Source organism: Haliaeetus leucocephalus, unplaced genomic scaffold (genome assembly GCF_000737465.1).
Source record: "Haliaeetus leucocephalus isolate CR32 unplaced genomic scaffold, Haliaeetus_leucocephalus-4.0 Scaffold262, whole genome shotgun sequence".
NCBI lineage: Eukaryota > Metazoa > Chordata > Aves > Accipitriformes > Accipitridae > Haliaeetus > Haliaeetus leucocephalus.
The window spans coordinates 4,742,879-4,764,864 of record NW_010972698.1 but is presented as its reverse complement, the minus strand read 5'-3'; the positions used below and the strand labels follow the sequence as shown (position 1 = coordinate 4,764,864).

At 37.5% G+C, this 21,986-nt stretch overlaps 1 protein-coding gene across 1 annotated transcript in view; it reads right to left on the bottom strand.

Moving 5' to 3' along the window:
• Positions 1 to 3,795: 3,795 nt before the first annotated feature.
• The window catches only part of LONRF3 (LON peptidase N-terminal domain and ring finger 3), a gene marked incomplete at its 5' end in the record, with an annotated part of 18,807 nt that continues 616 nt past the window's right edge, over positions 3,796 to 21,986 (bottom strand). Inside the window, 12 exons of the mRNA XM_010569139.1 lie at positions 3,796 to 7,776; positions 7,865 to 8,025; positions 8,758 to 8,907; positions 9,746 to 9,908; positions 10,955 to 11,113; positions 11,775 to 11,896; positions 12,326 to 12,440; positions 15,610 to 15,700; positions 16,414 to 16,657; positions 18,059 to 18,214; positions 20,400 to 20,522; positions 21,125 to 21,243. Coding sequence (XP_010567441.1) covers positions 7,867 to 8,025; positions 8,758 to 8,907; positions 9,746 to 9,908; positions 10,955 to 11,113; positions 11,775 to 11,896; positions 12,326 to 12,440; positions 15,610 to 15,700; positions 16,414 to 16,657; positions 18,059 to 18,214; positions 20,400 to 20,522; positions 21,125 to 21,243 — 1,601 coding nt within the window. The remainder of the gene's footprint in view (positions 7,777 to 7,864; positions 8,026 to 8,757; positions 8,908 to 9,745; positions 9,909 to 10,954; positions 11,114 to 11,774; positions 11,897 to 12,325; positions 12,441 to 15,609; positions 15,701 to 16,413; positions 16,658 to 18,058; positions 18,215 to 20,399; positions 20,523 to 21,124; positions 21,244 to 21,986) is intronic.

The following is a 21,986-nucleotide window of genomic DNA, read 5'->3' as shown; positions in this document are numbered from 1 at the left end:
AATATGTCACATAGAGAAAACTATTACTAGCATTACTCTTACAAAATCTTTCTGGAGCTCACAGAAAACACAAAAAAGGCATGTGCTTGGTTTTCTCTTCCATCACATAATACAGCATAAGTCAGTTATATAAATAAAGTCACTTACATAAATAGCTTAATTCTCCTCTCATTTATGGCATTATAAATCAAGAGCAGATCTACTGAAACAAAAGATGTTACACTGGCATAAAACCGGTCTTGACAGCATGTGCAGGCTTTCATGATATAGATTCTTTCAGCCAGTATTTTTTTCTGCTTTAACAACTTGAAAGCCATCCTATCATAAGATGTAAACTGTTCAGCATGCGGCAGCTGAGGGCTAGTCTTTGTAGCAAATCTTGCTCTTTATGTCAATGCTCTGTTTTTCAGGTAGCCTCCGTATATTAATTTTTGGTATCAATATACAATTTATCTGGTTAGTTAAAAATGTAACATTTCTGGTAAAGAAGGCCTGATGACATTACTGTTTACTAGTAAGCACCACTTAATCTGTTCTTCTGTTGTGTAGTTTTTGGAGAACTTGGTATTAGTGACTGCTGATAAAAATCTGTTTGAAAATTAGAACTACATTCTAAAAAAAACCCAAGCCCAGCCCTGCAATAGCTTAGTAATGCAGTTTCTATTCTTTCTTCATCTGTACATGTGGCCAAAAGGATGGCAGATCACATAACCTTACATTGTTACTTACTGATTGTGAGTAGTAGGGAGTAAAGACCAGTCAATCCATGACTGCTGTAGCAGAGGCTAAATCACTGTTCACTTAAGAAGTCAGCTGCATCTGTTGAAGATAAACCTGTTGCAATACCTTTCAGTCAGTCGTACAGAGAACCACAGCACATGAAGAGATGTTCCAGGATGTTGTGGCATCTCATTCACGAAATAAAAGCACATTACAGCTGAATGGCAACATTTTCAAAGCTGTGGCACGGCTTTGATGGCCAGGAGCTATAGTGTGACATACCCTTCCCTTTGCTTAGTATGGCCCACAGTCCTGATCCAAGTCCCAGTGAAGTCAGTGCAGGTTCCTATGTCAGGGAACTATACTGGGAAGCAAAGGCTTGACTGGAATAAGTAGCTTCTCTTGACCTGCTTTACATGATAGAAATCATTAGCAGTTTGGGATGATAATTTTAATATGAAGCATTATGTAAGTGTAGATGACTTTAGAATATTTCAAATATCATTTGAATAAATCTGTGTAGGTACAGTGTTATAAAATGAGAACACAGTGAGCAAGTAGTTGGGAAATAATTTGCTATCCTATATTTGGTTTAAATTTTCTCTGCTTTATACTGCATCTAAACACCACTTTTTCATAACCATTCTTAAAGCTTTCAAAACTAAAATCATGACTTTAAAGGAATAGTTTAAATCAACATGTTCCCTTCAGTTTTGACTATTTACTATTTCCTGATGGAAAAGCACTTAAACCAAAACACTTCCTTTACTCAAATGCAAATGTATTTTGTTACAGAAAACAGCAGTCGTCTTGACATAATTAGTTGTTGGCTTACCATATACAGTCGTAGCCTGTGCCCTGGATTCTAAAATAAATACAGGGCCTGAACAAGCTTACATAAGAGATCAGCAAGCCAATCTCTGATACCGGAGATGGTTGGGACTTAGGCAGCAAGTCACAAGCATACTACATCTTGCTTAAATGACAAGGCAAAAGGAGCAGCCCATACATATGTAACTTCTAAAAATTTTGGCAACTCTTTCACATTTTTAGTAGAATAAGATATGGAGTCACTTCTCTCAATGTTAGGTTCATGAATAAAACTATTCTTTAGCTTTTTCTATAAAGATAAGGACTTTGAAAACCCTATAGAACTTCTTGTTAAGGGGTCTTCACTGAAAATAGTCCTTCATTGCCTCACAGATGCAATGAATGCGGCTAGGATTCATTCTTGCCTGAGACTAAATGAAAAGGTATCCTGGTTATAGTTTTAAATCACAGAAAGCTGTAAAGCAAACAGTAATGCATGAGAGGTACCAGGGAAGTAGATGGTGGTGCTGTAAGCCAGGCCCTCTTCAGTTCCCATTATTCTTAGTTTACTACAGCAAAGAGGAGAAAACTACACTTCTTGTCCTTTAAAAAAGTGATGAGGTTTGGACAACTTCATTTCTATGGTTTGGTTCTTTCATACCAACCAGTGTTGTGTGACTGCAGGATCTAAGAGTTGTTCTTTTTTCCTTTATCTAAAACACCTAAAAAAGCACCTCACATGTAGTATTTGTTCACCTTAGTAGTTCTTTTTTATGCAAGCCAAAGAGTAAAGAACACAAAAATTTTAATTAGCAAACAACTCTTCACACAGACTTCGTTGGTACAACATAGTTATAAGTACATCTACAAACACATACAGGTTCTTTGGACTATGATTTTTTAAAATATATTTTGTATGACAATGTGAACAAATCTGGAAAAAACAAATTACTTCAACCTTATGTAGAGGTAGCTGAACAGTCCTCTGTTCAGTGATACGAGAGTATAACTTAAGTTTCATTTCAAGTTCATCACAGTGCACAAAAGGATGTTTTACAAACAAATGGAATATACAAGTCCACAAAACTTTTTATTTAAAATGGCTTGATAGATATATTTCTGGCACTCTTGTAACCACATAGCTTGATGGAATTAAATTGGACAAGTATATGGTGCCAAATTAAGACATCTTACACGGATAGTCTTTTGCTCCTCATTTTTGTACTTCTCCCGTTCCTCACCAGGGAATTATAGAAGCTATTACATTGTTTTTGCTACACTTCTGCTCTGTAAACCTTTGTTCTGCAGATTGAATGTAAAGATTTAAAGGTGCATATGTTTATATTTATAAAATATATGGCTATGACTCTATTAAAAAGCTCAAGAATGGCAATAACAGAATACAGGCACTTCTATGTGAGGGTTACTTTAGACCTTATGAAACTCCAACATTAGTAAGCACTTCACATGATACCTGGATGAGTAAGTCAATGTAATAGTTCAGTTTTTTATCATCCACCATTTTAATCCTGTCTAAGCAGATTAGTTTCTTGTACCCAGACAATATTTATTTAGCAAAGTGTTTCAAAATAGTGTCTTTGCTGAAACTACCATTTTTCTGTAGCTATAAGACTTTCAGTGATTTACTGGGCTTTGGAATAAGCCCCAGATCCTAAGCTATGTGCTGTACCAGTTACAAGTTAGGTTATGAAGCTGACAAATTAAATAACTAAAGCAGGCATTGAAAGCAGGGGTTGAGTTCATCTGACGTAGGACTCGGGGAAATGGGGAGCACTACCCTAAGTGCATATAGTTCCGTTGGGTTTTTATGCACAGAAAACTTGTGGTTAATTTACACTTTTTTTAAAATAAGAGTTTGTGAACATGTTCTCCATTCCTAAACACTGCATTTAAATATAGCTCCTGTCTGTCATTAATTTAAACACCAGTAAAACTTCAGCACCATGTAGAAATCATTAAGAGGAAAACTTTGTTCTCATTGTGAAATCAGCCATTGAAATAATCTCCCCAGGAAGTGGCGGATTCCCCAACATCGGATACTTTTAAGATTCAGCTGGACAGGGTGCTGGGCCATCTTGTCTAGACCGTGCTTTTGCCAAGAAAGGTTGGACCAGGTGATCCTTGAGGTTCCAACTGGGTATTCTATGATTCTATGAAAAGACCTTTATAAAATTAAGTTTTGTTTTAGATGCTCTTTCTCTAAGCACAGATTAAGCCAGACTTGCTACATCAAAATCCACGTGATTTTTTTTTTTTTTTAGATTAACATAATCTTTGGATTAAGAAATCCGTGGTTCAGGTGTTCTGTTAGTAAGTAGTCATACAGGACAGAAGGATAGGCCAAGCAATAGGTCAACCATTCAGTATGACAGCTGGTATCTCTTATTGCTACAAAGTAATGGAAGATAAGATATCAGCACTTAAAATTAAAAAAAAAAAAAAAAAGAGAAACTTTTACAGCTAACACCAGAATGTCACTTAAGACTTAGCATGATAATGGCCTACTACACCATTTTATCATTTCATTATTAAAACTACTGAACTACTTTGCACAACTGTGTCCAAATTCATTGTCAGGTTTCATGATTTTTCCCCAATTAATCCAGTCCTGTCTCAGGTTTACTTTCAACCAAGTCATGCTAGCCAAAATAACAGCTATTTTCATGGAAACATATCCCTTTAAGTTATCGCTATACAAAGGAGCATATAAGACAAAGCAAAGTTATTTTGAGTGTCATAAGTCTGTCTATATATGGGAATGAAAAATTAGTATTACTTCCTGCAGAAAACTTCTCTGACTGTACAAGGATTTGGAAAGGTGATACAGCCAGTCTTTGTTATTTATTTTAATGTATTTTTTAAAATACTTCATTTACAGCAAAGTGAAGAGATTTCAGATTAACAAACCCATATCTTACAAATGCAAGTCATTTCTGGGAGATGTTTACGTGATATTGCCCAGGAGACTGGCACTGACTCAGTTACAGTCTGATCTATAGTTTGATCTTGGTTCCCTCTCTGCCCCCATTACAAAAGACTTGCTTTTTGTATTCCCCCCCCCTTTTTTTTTAAAGGGGGACTGATCACTAGGGTCAATGAAAATTGCCTTTTTTTTTTTTTTTTTTTTAAGAACTAGCAAGAAGCCTATGCATTACTTATGCCCTTGCAACAAAAGATTAATCAATACCTCTTGGCCACACAGGAAATGGAAGTTTGAGTCATGATTTTTTTTTTAACAGATGAGCAAGACTGGTTATGGGACTGGGTTTGGTGTCTAGAAAAATGTGAGAGGCTTAAATAAAACACTCCCCCAATTAGTATTTTATCTGATCAATGCTGTTGCTATAATTAAAGTGAGGGTATTTTTAAATCTGTTCAGCTGTTTATTCATGCCTGTAATAAATGTTGCATTTACATCCTTGTACTAATTAATACAACTGAAAAAAATCAGCAATGCTGTGGCATAACTAGAAGATTTTTTTTTTTGTTTTTAAGCCTCATTACTGAAACTTTACCATCTCAATTCACTGAAGGCTAAGGCTACTCCTTGTCCAGCTTTTCCTGGACAGGTTTGTGTTCTCTAGAAAATCTGTTTCTCAATTTTTGGGTTTTTTCTTCTTCTGATAGAATTTGCAGACTTTAGCCACTAATCTGGGATGTGTGGCCATCGAGCAGTCCCAGAGAGAATGCTACTGTACATGTACAGATGAACTTTCTTGATGCATTCGATTTGTTGTGCATATGCAGATCAACTGTATGCATTACATGCAGTAGGTCCAGTGTTTCCAGGTTGCAACAAATACACTGGGCATTTATGATATAGGGCATGTACACAAGTTTCTGCTTAGGAAATTCTGGCAGCTTTACTCAAAGCTAATAGAAAAGACAGTATTCACTTTTAAAATCAAGGATTCTTTCCATGCCAATTTCTAAATCAACAAAAGAGGCAGAATATGAATATGTAGAAGACATAGCATGCAGGAAAAAAGAATAGTGACATCAGTGAGAAAACAGTTTAAAATAGGTATTTAAAGTCCTTTTCTCACAAATAAGAGTAACAAAGTGACAACTTTTTTCTGTGGGAGCAATATGGGCCCCTTATGTTATGCAATAATACATAATGGTTTAAGGAAGAATTGCACTTAATGCAGCTTCACTTGCGAACAAGTAGAGATCACTTCATTATTGACTTATGAAGACAAATGCCATAGCAGGTGTAAGCAACCATACACATTGTTATTGTTCAGAACACGTACGTACTTCTATACATTGTTTAGGGAGAAGCATGTAAAGTACCACCTATGGAAGAAGTGCAACAATCTAGCAGTATGGAAAGAAGTTGTAGCATTTCTAGAGTAGCTCAATGCAAACACAGGATACATATTTCATTTGCATTACAAGGTTGAAACATGTTTGTCTTCCATTCATTTCTTTGGTACCCTTATAGAAAAGTTCTATAGAATTTAACAAGAGGGGGAACAAAGGTAGTTTTATGGAAACTTAAGATGAAAATTACTTTTAGTTAATAAATATTTCTGATGAGATGATGGTGGAAAAACACATGGAAAATTGACATTAAATTCTACTGCATTTTTTCATAAAGGCATGGAATGGCAAAGAGTGCTATCCTGGGTAAAAATAACAATGAAACTTGTAGCATTCCATAACATTCTCAATTCAATCTATTTTTTGCAACTGAAAAGGAAAACAGTAGTTTAGAATAAAGGCCCAGTTCTGCTCACATTGAAATCAGTGAAAGTTAAAGTCAGATGGAGGCAAGATCAGTCCCAGAAAGTGGTATATTGAAAGCAATAAAAGCAGCAAAACAAGTATACAAACTTTTGATTTAAAAAAAAAGTCAAAACAAAGATACTTCCTATTCTCATTTCTGCCCTATTTTTACCTGCTTTATAGCTAGAAGTAATCATGCTAAAATTCACTTGTTTTCCTTGGGAGTTAGCTATTATTAGCAACACTACCCAAGCTCTTAAGAGAAATGCCATGGCTGGGTAGAGATTTGAAGCTAACAGAAACCTGAAGATGGGGTGAAATAAATAGCATTTATTACAACACGTTCCTTCTCATGTGACACAAACTGCCCTCTGAGTCCTACAGTTCAAAATTACCCCCCCCATACACACACTCCAAAGCCAAATTCCACCAAACAATTAAAAGAAATAAAACTGATCTTAACAGCAACAAGAGTTGATGTAAAAAAAAATAATCTATGTAGTAACCTACAATGAAATGATACCAGTACTTCCAGTTTTCTTTAGGAAAAGCCACTTTTCATATATTGTGGCTCTTTCTTCGCAGTTGTTTGTAGCCATTCTCCGTTCTTGCAAGAAAGAGTTCAGATATAAATTCAACTCCAAGTTATTCTCTGTTCTTTGAAAAATTAGGGGATAGATCCTTCTGTCACCACCATGGCCAATTCCCACTGACATCAACTGATCAATACTTGAATTTACCCAAGCACTTAAACTCTCATGCTTAAGGTTAAGCATTTTTTTTTTTATATCAGGAACCTAGTTGCAAGCATAGGATCGAGCTCCAACAACTGTGCTTGAATTATCTCAGACATAATCTGTGTATTCAAAGACTTCACGGCAGGCTGTTTCGGGGTGGGGGGGAAACATCCTTCTTAGGCTACAGTAGAACTGGGGATAAGTAGAAAAACATTCAAAGTATTTGAACACAAATATCTGAAAAATTATCAAAGCAGTTGCTTGTGCACTGCTAGAATCATCACTTTGCCCCCAGTCATAAATACAGGGTAAAAACGCTATAAATAAATAGAGCAGCTCACTTTCCTTTAGAGAATGAACACATAAATAATATACATTTTGAAACAAAAATCATAGTGCAAAAATAAATTATCAAACGGAAGTTGTGAACATTATTTTACACAATGCTATATAAAACCTGAACCATTTGGAATAAAAGACTGCAGTTCACTGAAATAATGCATTATTATTTCTGCTTCACATTAAACTGCACAGTTTATCCTTTATCCACTAAAAAAAATAAAATAAATTAAAAAAAACCCTTAAGCTTTTTGAAAGGTTTATGGCGAACAAGATCACTTTTTGTTCTGTCACATTTGTTATTAATTTAGCAGTGCAGTAATTCAATAATCATCTCAGAGTTCCAGATGCAATATCCCTTGCTCTTTATAACTCATTTTCTTTGAAATTCAGGCTTGAAACATCCTGACACTCAAATCTGTAAGACATTATTGCAGTTAGATGGAAGTTACAAGAGACAGTCTACAGTCAAATACTGTGGGAGACTTCACAGCTCTCCTTCTCACCATCACCGTGATCTTGTACGAGACATGAATGTAAGGACACGTCTGATGCCATTCAAGCGGTCTTTGAGGGATTTCATGGCAAGGAAAGGGAGCTGAGCTCTGTTCTCAAGTGGAAGGACAGCCAGGACCCACCAGCACCAGGCTGGCCCATTAGGGTTAGCCTACAGTAAGGGGAAAAAAATAGAGGTTAGGATACATGTAGATGGTAAGGTCTTGTTTTTGAAGATTTAACTTTGAAAACATGGTATTTTGACAGCAATCTAGCAAAGCAGGTTATTTCAATGCCAACCTAATGGCTTGTGATTACAGGCTGGCTTGAAATAAATTACAACCAAGTTGCACCTTTCCTAAAAATAGGATGTTGAAGGCAGAAACAAGATGAATCTTTCTATTTCTAGTTTATAAGTTGGACCTTCTAGATTATTTTTTTTTAAATGGATTTTGTTCCCATGTTATTATTGACCCAGTTCTTTGGGACTCCTGCCTCCCTTCTTCATACTTTAAGACACTACTTCATATTTAGTTTCTGTTGTTATATTCTGTTATTTTAGGATCCCTACCATTTGCAGTCCTTAGACAAGAGGAAACCTGGTACTCTTGTTCATTTTCTCAGTCATTTAATTGGGGAAGTAGAGTAGGCAAAATGGTATTTAAGTCTCCTGGGATTAATAGTTGGTTAAGTAGTCTCAGGAAGTTACCAACATTAAATACAAGCTTTTTGTTCACAACTGTGCTACCACTGGTATATGGCAAAATAACTTAGATACTTAGCTTATGCAGGATAAAATGAAGAGTATTCATATTTTCATCTTAAAACACAATGCCTCCCAGCTTATCAGATATCCCTGCTATTTCTGTCTCTAAAAGTTACATAAACTACTGATTCTACATACCTGTGGGTCAGGATCCTTAGCTGGCATTGGACCAAAATGACTGAGAATTCGACTTTTGAGTGCTTGCTTGAGGGAGTTAAACCACATATATGCCTGATCATAGACAGAGTCATGGAGAACAAGTAATGCAGCATACTCTTGTCCTTGCACCTGAAATGAGTAAAGAGAGGTGGAAGGTTACTGTTAGTTCAGTCTGCATGTTGGGGAAGGCATAACATTAATTTTGGGGATTTTCTGGGGTGGGTAGAGGAAAGAAAAAGAAAGAAAAACATGACAAGAGATACCTGGGATAATTCCTGAAAGCTAGTTTGGTGTCCCCCATTCTGCTTCCTCCCACCCCATCTATCAAATCCTTCACTTTCTTACCAAAGACACCTGTTTGCAGAACAAGTACTTTCTGGTTTGCTATATAAAAACACCATTACATAAACATCATACAACACAGAAGAAAAGACTATGCAAAGCTTTTTTTTTTTAATTAACAGCTCCTCAGAGTAGACATTTTATCTTCCCATTATATACCAAAAGCTCATATATCACCCAGAATACTTTGACTGCCTAGATTATTATTTTTTTTTAATAAGAATTAATGTAAATAATTTTGAAGGTGTAGTGGACCCAATCCTGCTCCTTCTTACCTGAATGGGAGTATTCTAATTGGCTTCCATGCAAATGGAGGCGGGTTCCCTCCCACCCCCTTATAAACTGCAGTTACTTTGTTCAGAAGAGTGGCAAGATCTCATCCTGGATTCACTTAGTTTTGTCTTCTGCTAAAAACCTCTAGGAAAAAGCACTCTTCAGTATATGGGCAGTGTGTGTGCATGCTTGTGGTAACTATTATGTTTCCCATCTTTAACCATGAGTGGTTAGTAAATACCACAAATTTGTTTTACTAGAAACTGTTCTACAAAAAAAAGAACTCGCTAAAAACATATGTGCTTAGAATTTCACATGTAATACAGTTGAACTGAAATATTCCTAAATTTACCTTTTGATCTTCAATGTACTCGATATCCGCTGTATTATAGCCATCACGCTGGCTGTGCTGTATCACCTTAAATCTCCTCTTGCCGATGCTGTCTACAACAGAGCGACCATCAGCAAAGAATTCAACATTTCTTATCTCCAGAATGCAGCCATAATCTGCAAACCTATTGAAATCAGAACAAAAGCAAGTAAACAAGTCTTATTCTCTCCAACCTTAGTTTCACAGAACTGCCGTACAGCCAGTCCCTACCACAAAGGTATTTACCAGTGTCAGCTCATTTCTATTGTTCATAGTACTGACCTGCTGTAGTTCAAATTATTCCACAATTGTTTTCAAAACTATCAGGAAGATTCAGGCTGTCTAATCTGATTAACAGTAACTGCATGTTTTGGAATACAGGGAAGATCTTATGAAATTGAAAATTCTACAGCTCAGAAGCACACTTCCCCCATAATCCTAATATGTTCAGTCAATTTGTATAGAAGAACAAGTGCAATTCAGAAAACTGTGGAAGGACTACAAAATCTATAAAGAAAAAGGTTTTCCCACAATTTCAGCAGATTTTACTTTGTAGGTGTGTATTTTGTGTACATCATACTTTTTATGGCGTATACATACCCTGTAAGTATATGCCATAAGAAGAAGGGAGAAAAGCTAAATACAGAGACAGACATTAAGATCAAATTACCCAAGACTGCCTGCAAATGGCTCAGTGTAAATGCTCAGCCAGTCCATATGAAGGTCCTATTGTACCTCTGTGGCCTCCACTATATTCAGAACAGTGAGGATATAAATGTATCCCAATAGCTTAGCTATTCTTTTCATAATTTAAAAAACTAAACCCGCCAACACACCTTACTGCCATTTCAATTTGATTTCTTGTGCCAAAGCATTCAACAGATTTCAAAACAGTAGAAAATACACTTCCTTTTCATGTATTACAAGAGGTCTGCAGCTCAATTTTGTATAATACACACTAGCTATGTGTATTTCAAGAAAAATGGGCAGTCATATTAGTCAGAATCTAAGTGCTCAGGAGAGAAATTTCAGTCTTCTCAATGTCTTTAACCAGCATAATTAGGAAGAAACTTTCTCTACTGGAAAACTATCACAGATATTACAGCCATGGACCTTTCTCCACCTCTCCAAAGAGACTTGCTCCAGACTAAGTGGGATACATCACATGGTCCAAGCATGCTGCTCACTCACCCCTTTACAGGGTCACTGATGCACATCCCAAATTGTTTGGTGCCAGTCTCCATGCACCTTCGAATCATCAGGCGATAACACGGCTCAAAAATGTGCAAAGGGCATGGGACTGTGGGATAAGCCATTGTGCAGACAAATATAGGAACATTCTTATTTAGGCTGTAAGAAAGAAAGGACAAATCAGATGTGACATTTTACCAAACTACTGAAAAGGTATAAAATACATTTTATGCAATAACATATGCTTTAAAATTATAGTATCTATAAATAGAGATTATAACATCTTTAGAATAAAATTCTTAATGGAGCAAGTAAAAACTAGAATTATTTTTCCCCTTAATTGACTAGATATTATGGAAAGTCATATACCACTTGCTAGCAGAAGAATTTTTAGTTATGCTTTCTGGTTTTGATAGTGAGAGCATTAATGAATCTCTGTTACTGCTTTTATTTATTTTCCTTAATCCCATTTCTTCCCTACACAGTACATTCCAACCCCCAGCCTGTGAGACTACTTCCACCTTATTGTCTCACTCTGTGGCTTTCAGAGGGCCACTGAAAGCAACCATATTGCTTTATACTTTGTTTATAAAGCAACCTTCTGGATTTCTTCTACTTCTGTTTGTTTGGCACAGTGTCCAGTTTTTATGCTAACTCAAAGCACAATTTCACCTAGACCCTGTTGTCTTTGAAATCACATGATACCGAGAAAGAAGCTCCTTTGTCAGCATCTTAGCTCATTTTCCACAGCAGCAGGAGCCATTCACTAGCTAACAGCAGTAGTATTAAAGATTGGATTTTATATAAATGGATTACATACTTGGAAAGCTCTGCTATTTCCTCTTCATAAATCTTTCTTCTTTCAGTGAGTTCCTCTGGAAGATATCTAGCTATTAACTCCTCCATTAGTACTGTTTTACAGTATTTCCTCATAGCCAAGCACTGCAGTAAAAACACACGCAAGCAGTTATAGATAATGTCTAGCATTATCAAAGTGTATGGTGCCTATGCACAAGGTAGTCATCTGTTAGCTCCATTTTCTTACGTCTATAACAAATCAAAATGATCTTTTAAGCTTGCACTGCCACTGAGGAGTTGTTTAGTGAGCTGTTCTCTATGTTATGGGCATTGTCTTGGGAAATCTGGGAAGTAAAACCACCTACAGATTTTCTAAGTACAGGTCTGGCCCTAAGGTTTGAACAGGGGAGACTATCCATGCTTTGTAAGTCACAAGAGCATTTTAAAAGTCACATTCTTCTTAAGATACATAATATTTCTTTTGAGTTGGGAAATATCAAAGGTTTCTGAAGGTGCTACTTGATCCTATCCTGTGCCCTTGAATTCATGCTGAGAAAATCCAAGCATCATTACCTCTGAGAGCCCTTCCTTGCACAGGGGACATTTTGGGTTGTGATCCAGGCATCTCTCAAGACATTTGAGACAGAAGGTATGTCCACAAGGTGTAGTGACAGGTTCATAGAAGAGCCTGGATTAGAAAATCCAAAATCAAAAAGACAACATTGAGTACCAAAGTAAAAGAAAAAGCTGCTACCAAAAAAACCCCTGTATTCATTCACTAATTTAACTACTGACTACTCCAAGGATGAAGTTGTTCCTTGCTTTTAATTTCTTCAGCCAACTTTTGTATTTATTCAGCTTACAAACTTTCTTATTGCCACCTAACATGAAAGGCAGCCCATAAACTCCGACTTCAGTGAATGTGAGAGAGTGTATTGACATTAACTTCCGACAAGCCAGGATTTAATTTTCCTCTATGTAAGCAATAAATAGAAGCAGAAGTTGGACCATCTGACTTTTTCTAATGAAATTGAGCAATACTTGCACAACTATTGCTGTGGAAATCATGTGATTACTTGTATGTGTAGAGCTAAGCACAAAATCGCTATTTGCAGTAATAGCCCACATAAGTGATTGCAATAAACTATTATTGCCAATTCTAATGTGACTTGGAAAGCAGTCTGTTGGAATAGACAGTTTTTAACCTTGAAATGACTGCTTTTCTGGAAAATGAGTGACATTAGGTTCATGTTTCATCTAGAAAAAAATTTAAATATATGAGGCCAGGTCTTCAAAGTATCATGGTATCTAATATTTACCTATTTCAAGTACCTCTGTGACGCTTATTTTCATGTAAGGATTTTTTACTTATTATGATTACATGATATTGCAAAGTGATGTTTCCTTGCCAATAAGTACCTTAAGGAGATGTAAATAATATGGAAGTTTTTTTGTTTTGTTTTAATAGAAAACATTCAAGACTAGAAATTAAGTTGTTTGGCATAAGCTATATTTTACAACATAGTGTCTAAGCATTTTAAGGTCTCAAATATTAGTCTAATTATAACTTAAATGAATTAGTAAGTTTACTTAAAAATATCAGAGTTTATCAAAACAGTACACTAAGTTCTGTTATACATGTGGAAATTATAAATATGTAAACCTGTATTTATTAGCATCTTTAAACAAGATGAGTGTAAGAACATAATTGGCTCTTAACGAGATTGCCATAGCCAGTATATTACATGTCATTAGTTACTGTAAATATTGACATTTAAGCAGGGGAACATATGAAGAAGTATCTAAAATACGACACCTATCTTATTGCAACGTGGCCGTATAATTGAAAACCCTTGTTAATTGTTTCGGGAACAGAAACCTCACTGCACCAAGGCTACCTTATTGCTTTAAACTGTGTAAAATACTGAGTTCTACAATATGTTTCAGTAAGCATTGGTTTGCATATGTAATTATTTAATAGTGACTTACTTGACCTGAATTGTTAGCATAAAGACGGGAAATTCCTGTTGAATGCTCCAGCTCTCACGGAAGCCAGCAGCAGCTTTTTCCTAACGACTCTAAGAGGACCTGAACCAAGCCTCATGACTTGCAGAAAGAAACACTATACACCAAGATTTCTCATGACATCATTTTAAGCTATTGTAACAGCAAGAAACTAAATATTCACTCCTGCTGAGTAATGCTCCTTCATTTCTCACTAGTATGTTGCTTTAACTATTACTTTTTATTTCTGCTTGCTGTTGGAGTGAATGTAGATCAGTAACATTTTGGCCACTCCATCAAACAAATAGGTTAATAACAGCTCCTGCAGTTAATTGTGAACAGGTCAGTAGGTTACCAGGTAATTAGTCCAAAGTATCTCAGGATCCAAATCCCTGAAATACTTCTGAAGAACACAGCAGGAAATAATTATAATCAATCTGCATTAATAGCAAGAAAAAGATCTTGTGACAGCTAGACGCAAGGCCTGTATTTGTGATTGCAATTACAAGATCAGCATCACCATCCTCTGTACTGTAAGGGAATCGGCAATCCTTGAGCTAATTCCTTTACAAATGATTGTAGTCTGGCTGTTTTTGATTTTACAGAGAGGATGAGGAAGTATGGCTAATTAATTTTATAAAAAACCTCTGAAAAATGCTTTGTGGACACAATGATCATAAACATGCAGACTCATTAAAACCAGCTAAGACTAACTGTGTGGCCTTCTGTTAGAGGAAAGTTTTGCTCTTAGCAGTATCAAGTGTTTTGACAGCTGTATAAACTTCTGGAGCATGTTTCAGCTGTAAGCAGACGGAGGGAGAGGGGGCAGATCTGATTTATTCCAAGCAGAAGCAAATCAAACAACACAGCAGTTGTTCCCCCAAAGGTTTCAGTTCATCTGAAATAAATTGAAGTCCCACCCTGCACGTACAAAAAACAAAACAAAGCAAAGCCAGATTTCTCAAAAGCACAGGCCTTCAGAAATAAATCCACAAAGAGGCTATCTGCTATTTAAGAATTTAAAATATAGTGCAAAACTAACCCCAACATGCATTATTGATAAATCAGGTTTGTTTTTTTAACTACCCAAAGCAACACTCACTGCAGAGGTCAAGACCCATGTGAAACACCTTCCCAATATTTCCTTCTAAGTCAGTAACAAAACCCCACATGTATATTTGCCAAAGTTAAAATGTTCTTTGCAAAACAAGTAGCAAAATAGATGTAGTTGACAACTCCTACTGGTTTTATCAAGTCATTGCTGTCCCCAAGAATAACTGTTAACTGGAAGAAGAGATCATCAAGCAAATGGAATGACGGCCTTAGTAAACTAAGGAACACATCTCTTAAGCAATAGAGGAAAAACAAGCTGTTTGTTTGCAAGAACCTCCTGTTGCAATAGCAGCAACACAGTATCTTACATGCAAACTTGGAATGTTCATTGGATGTGGTCTCTTTAGCTTTTTTGTGCATTAGATATCATCGTACATGGCTCTACAAATTCCAAAGGACAAACTATGGTTTTGTGCACTATGTGTGTCACTGGGTGGGCACGTGTAAGCGGTGAGAGGAAATCTTCAGACACCTTCACTAATACACTTAACCCTCACACGACCCTACCTGCCCTTTTCCAAACAATCACTAGCCTAGAGCAGGTCAAAGAGTTCCTATTCACCAGTAGTGTTCAGGACCAAAGGTCTAGAAATGCATCACTGGAGCAACAATTGTAATAAAAACTAATTTCAATTTGGAGGGAAAAATAACTACCAAGTAAGCTAGAGAATCTCTAGGTCATAAAAGGGAAAGAGAAACAGCTTGAAAGCTGAAGACATCTATGAAAAAACAATGGATACCTCATACAAAGGGAGCAGTCCAGATCTGATGGATCCACGAATTCAAATGGAATATGTTGTCCAGTACTATTTCCCTTAGTATCAACTGTATCTATCAATAACAACAAAAAAATTATAGTGTAATTGAACAGAACTATGTAAACAGAATGGTATTCCACGTATCTACAACCAGCATCCAATATTTAAATGTGTATTGTATATACTTGCAAGTTACTGAACCATTAAGCATCATTACAATAATTTCTATGCAAAGCATCAAATTCAGCCTTGGCATACCTCCCCTTAATTTTGGTGACATTATACCCACTTAGAGGGTTGAATTTAGCCCTGCATTAACAATTAATGTCAAAACATTTTTTTTATTAGCATTGGAAGTCTAAAGTGAGACAAATTCTTCTGTCATACCATTGTAAATACATCCAACAGCATGAAAACAAGGTCAGATATCATGAACAAACAGAATTTGTGCTTTTAAGCAAACTTTTTTAAATTGATGCAGAAAGTGCTAAGACCATGCATGATATTGATGTTCCTTAAAAGATTCAGAGCCCTGCTGATAAACAAGCACTTGACCCAACCTTCTTAGCCCCCTTTTTAGACTAATATAGTTTTTTGTTTGTGGTTTTTTGGTGGGTTTGTTTTTTTTTTACATACAAGAAAGATTCCACATCATGCCCTGATTAGGCTAAAGAGAAAATATAAAAGCCAAAGTGTAATTTGGACCCTCTTCCTCTGAGTTTTATAAAAGCAAAATTTCCATTGCTTTCATGCCATGGGACTTATCCTGTGCATAATTAAACATACCTTTCTTCATCAGTTTGCAGGTTACCTCAGCATTTCGCATCTCCTCTGAGCAGCACTTCCTTTTCAGGAGGCTGCATTTCTCAGAAATGAGAAAGGTAGACTCTGGCGTGGAGGTAACTTTGTTCTCCTCCTCTGAGCAGTCCTTTTTGCTCTCTGTAATTTGTACAGATTTCCTCAAACTACCAGAAGTAGTTACATTTGGTTCCTCTTGAATGGGAAAACCCTTTTTCTGTTCCACATTTACCTGTGTGAAGAGAGGATTGACATTAGATCAATCTAACACCTTGGTAAAGAAAAAAAAACCCAGACCTGTCACAAGTCTTTAATATTATGGATCACCAGAAAGGACTTTGTAGGTCAAGAAGCAACAGTTTGAGAATTGCTGTGTCAGGGCCTGATTTTAATGAAGAAAAAAAAAAGCTAACTATTCCCCTCCCCAGCCCTACCATGGCACTGAATATTTTCAGCCCTTATGTGTGGATTTATAGCTTGGTCATGAAACTTGATTGAGGCAGAAATGTGACATCTCAGGTTAAATATATTGTTATCACTTAACCTATGGAAAAATACATTTTGCTCATATCATAATGATGGTGTCAACCATCAAAACAACCAAAACAATGCAAGTTTATTTTAAGGAAGCAGTATAAACACACACAATTTCTAACAGAGAAGATGCACAGAGCTTCCTTTAGTGTGACAGATTTCTTTTGCAAAGGATAAAATTATCAGTCTTTATCCTGTTATGGCTACAGAACAACCTGTGAGCAGCCATTACACAGGACATCACCTATCAGCTTGTCACATCAACTTCCCAGATGAACCTGAAAGCAGATCCTGTGGATTGTGATCAGGAGCTGTGGTGATGTGTAACATGCAGAAAGATAAGTGACCTGTCCCTCAAATGACTTCAGGAAAGGGTCATACAAAAGGATTTCTTGTCAGAATATCCTAATAGCCTTTCCAGAAGGCAATGTCACTGTTTGTTCTTATCAGTCTCAACAAGGCTGCTCAAAACCTACCATTTTTGTTTGTAAGGACTAGTGAAGTTTTCTCCTACATATACAGTCTGTGCAAAACCTATCCTCAAAGTTCAGGTTTCGGTGAAGCAAAAGTGGCCCTTACAAACCCATGAATGTGAACCTCTACAGCCATTTACAAAACTATGGCTGGGAAACCAAACTTAGAGTAGCTAATGTATCTTACGTGGCTCCACAATAACCTCTGCAGAGTGTACAGAATCTGAATGCAGGATGATTTTGTCACTGACATCATCAGTTACAGTTCAAGCTGAAACCCTAGATTTTGGCATTTCACAGCTTTTGAGGGTATCTCAATCCAACCTTCAGAGGCCCTTTCCCACTACCAGCTACTTGGAAGAGCTAAAGACAGTTACAGGAATAGAAGCCACTCAACTCTGGCATAAAAATTGATCAGAACAACAACAGAGGACTTCTATTAAAGAAAAAGAAGTCAGAGAAAGAGACTTCAGTACATCAACATTGTTTTCTATCTTCTGAAACTCAGTAAAAATCTGAGAAAATTTATCCTCCTAACTCCCAGAGGTGAAAAGGAGAGAAGGCTTCCCAATGTGAACATAAAACACACAACAAATTAAGAACCACACATCAGACTTGATCTTTACCTTGAGCAACCTCTGTAGGTTATGGCTGGTGCCTCCAGATCCCACTGAATTTAGGAGATTCCCCTTTAATCTAGAGTGATGTGACAACAGCTGCAGGATATCGGGTAAGTGTTCCTGAGCATTTCCCGGGATGAGTGAAAACAAACTAAGTAGAAGCTGTGATATAAAACAGAACACTTCACTGCTTAGTTCCTTCCTTGCAACCTCTAAATGAAAAAGCAAGTAAGGGAATAGCTGAAAGAAGCATCCTTGATTTTGTTCAAACCATTTAAAGAGCCCTTTAGACTAGGGTAAGAACAAAAAGTGCAAGAGCTAATGCAATATAGGCCAAACAGAGAGCAAGAGACATTTTCAGAGTTAAATAAGCCCATAAAGTTATTAACCATTCTCTGTGATGTGACACACATGTGCCTTTGTCCTCTTTGTCCTGCAGTTCAGAGCTCACCAGAAATTACTAACATCTTAAATATGGGGTTTTTTGCTGCACATCAGAAGCTTTCACTGGAGTTTACTAGTACAGAGAGCACTCATCTCACAGGCTTAATCCAAGTTCAGTTAAGTAAATGTCTCCGATATTGTAAACTGTAGCTATCTTTAATTCAGTTACTTGAGAATACAAAAAATGTAGGCAGTAGAAAAATGCTATTTCTTCATTTGCTATGAGAACATAAATGAATCTGTTTCAAGTAGCAGCTTATAGCCACTTGTACGGCACAGCTTATCAGATGATCATTTAAGGAAAGAAACAGAGCTGAATAGAAGACTCACACTTCAAAAACTAATTTCAACATACTACTAAGGTGATCCTGCTGATCCCTGAGGAAGCCACATAACAGCTAAGATTTCTTTTTAAAGCCAGAAAGGATTCCACAGGATCACACTATGTCAAAACTAACATGGACAGACAGTTAATACAAGCAGAACATCACAGCTGCACCCGAAGAATTTGGTAAAATGTAGTATGTCATTGTTATGCAAACAGGCTTGGAAATGACCCAGTAGAATATTGCACCATGGATGAACTCTGTGTCTGATGAGTGCACAAGTAATTCTTTGAGTCATAAGAAGCCTAGTTTTTCTCAGAACCCCACTGCTCAGAAATTAGGTGTCTTGGATAAGGCTATTTGGAGTCAGAATTTAGAAACATATCCGTTTGTTCCTGCTCTTTTTGCTCTAGTGCACAGGAAGTCTCCCAGCATGACTATGAGAACAAATCGTGACACAGTGACAGTGAAAGACTGCATGGAGCCCGCTGGGGAAAAAACCCAACCAAACAAAACCCCCAGATACCAGTGACAAAAATTCACAGGAGATGAAAATCTCAACCACATACAAAATGAGATAAGAATTTGACTGCATTATGGCCATCCAGGTTACACTCTCAGTTACCTTCATGAACAGTGCTTTACTGTAAGAATTCTACTGTGCTTGTAGAAAGCCTTACGTATTTCAGCACACAGAAACCCCGAAGTTCCCATCCCACCAGTGATGGAGAAAAGCGTGAATGCACTGCCATAAAAGAAAATTCAGTACAAGGAAAATAGAACTATTACTTTTTTATTGCCATAAGCTATCACTGTGACACTAAGCCTTTCAGCTACAACAACAACATTGTGGTCAAATGTCAAAAAAATGATTCCCAACAAATCAGAGGTTTGAGGGGTACGCAAAACAGAGCAGTCTTCACAAAAGCTATTTAAGAACCCACACACCACATCTTAAGCTGCTATTGAGAAAAGCCTCACTGCAGGTCCATTTTGTTGCTTATTTAGCATTATTAGCAACCTTTAAAAACTATTTTAAAACAGCTCTTCTTTTGTTGACTGCTTCCTTTCACGCCTCCTTCACACACTGATACTCAGTGCAGCACGACTGGTGGTAGGAAGAGAGCTGCTGCTCCCAAGTGGAGTTTGACGGGTGGTGCGTGTTGCATTCTGGCAGTCAATGGCCTGATACAATATTCAATAGCAACTCCCCCTCTTCTGCACTCTGTCATTGGCAATACATTGCCAAGCTAGGAAACAGATCAGAAATTTGACTATAGAGAAACACAATAGTCTGTGGGTGGCAATTATTAACAATTCAGTTTTACTTCAAATTTGCTGATGCTAACACCATAACCATTTCCACATAGTGCCTGCTGAGTATGTCTTCTTGCTACCTCCCTATCTTCAAGTAAGCACTACACACAACTCAAATTTGAACAACAGTCTGGATATGTGTCTCCATCCAGCTCTTTGCAGCAATGAGAGAGATGGGGGGGAAGAGAAAAATTCTTATCCTCCTTTATGAAAGGCCACTGAAAACAATAATGCAGTTCCAGATGATTTAGGGAACTCACCTTCTGTGCCTCAGACTTGGCTGTCTTGTTCCCAGTATCTAGAGCAAGGCAGAATAGAAACTCTCTTAAAGCTTCTTCTGTTTTCCCCAGATTAGCTAGTGCTTGTCCTTTCCTTAGGTGACCCTGCAATGAAACACATCCATCATTGCAGCTTTTATTCTTTTGTCATGAGAATATGCAATAAAACCAAGATGAAATGACAAAAGATCTTTCCAGAGAAGAAAAAGTTAGGCAGGGAGAATCACTATAACTATCTCTTATACCTAGACACCACCAGTGTCTGGGGTTTTAACCACAGTGGTCCTGAAAACTCTTACAGGCAGAACTGGGATGTCCTCTAACTCAAGTAAGTGTGATTCTCACAGCACCTGAGCCCAAAAGATCTTGGAAAAATCTGCTTCCCCTACATTCGTCTCCTAAAATAGTCACCATATCCTTACAGAAAGATGTAAGCACAGCATTCAATTTTTAGAGAGAGTTCATGAACTTGAGATTCATCCAGGTCAAAGACAATAGCCTCAGCTCATCCTCCAGGATTATCACTCTCTTCCTTCACCCCAGGAAAGCTCAAGAATATCATGATTAAATGTCTGTGAGTCACAGGAGTCCAAGAAGTTGCAGGACATAAAGCTTCCTTCAGATTCAGCTGTCTGACCATTCTAACAGTTTTCTATCAGGGTGGTATTGAGGTTTTAAAACAAAGTACAGCTGGAGTCAGAACTTACTTTCAACCAGTATGGCTGGAGTCTGCATGCTGTTTCTGCATCATGCAACGCATCTTCACAAGCTTTCAAAGTAGAGTTAATCTGGGACCGGTTGCTGTATAGTAAGTGGTCATTTGGAGCTGTAGGAAACAGAAAAATCGGTTGATCGAAGTAAGTAGAAAATTAGTTACATAAGCTTTATTCCTTAATTTTAAAATTTTTTTCAAAAAACACATGTTGACGCTTCCAAGTTGTACAAACCCACAAAACATCCAGTTTTTAACTAACTGTGCACTAAATGAAATCTGGAAACCTCTTTGGGCATCTCCAGACAAAATGTCAGCTACGTATTATATAACTGCAGGGAACATTGCATAAATAAATGCTGAGACGCTCACACAATAAATTACCAGCTCTGACTGAGGATCGGACAGTCGATAAAAACACAACGGAGACATTTAAGGCGGCAAGAGGAACGCCGTCACGCTGCAGGGCGGAGTTTCAAAATTTTTAGCATCCAAGTTTTTTTAAATGATACATAAAGATCTTTTCATGCCATAGCTCACCGCAGGAAAACGAGCGGCAGCTACAGGACTCGGAAAAAGGCGACAGCAGCGCAGGTGAAGCGATCGCTCGCCCTACGGCGTGTGGTGGCCGTCAGGACATAGCGCGGTACCGGGCTAAGGCAGCACGTTTTTGTTTCGTCGAGAAGAAACTCTTCCCCGCAGCACCTCGTCCTTTCGCTTCCACTTTCTGCGCGCAGAGCGAGTCGCTTCTCCTCAAACTCCAGCACCACGACCGGCACCCAAAGTTTTTTCCCCGGCCCGCAGGCGCTGACCGCGGCGGGGTGAGGAGAGCCAGCCGCCGCCGAGGCAGCCCGCCC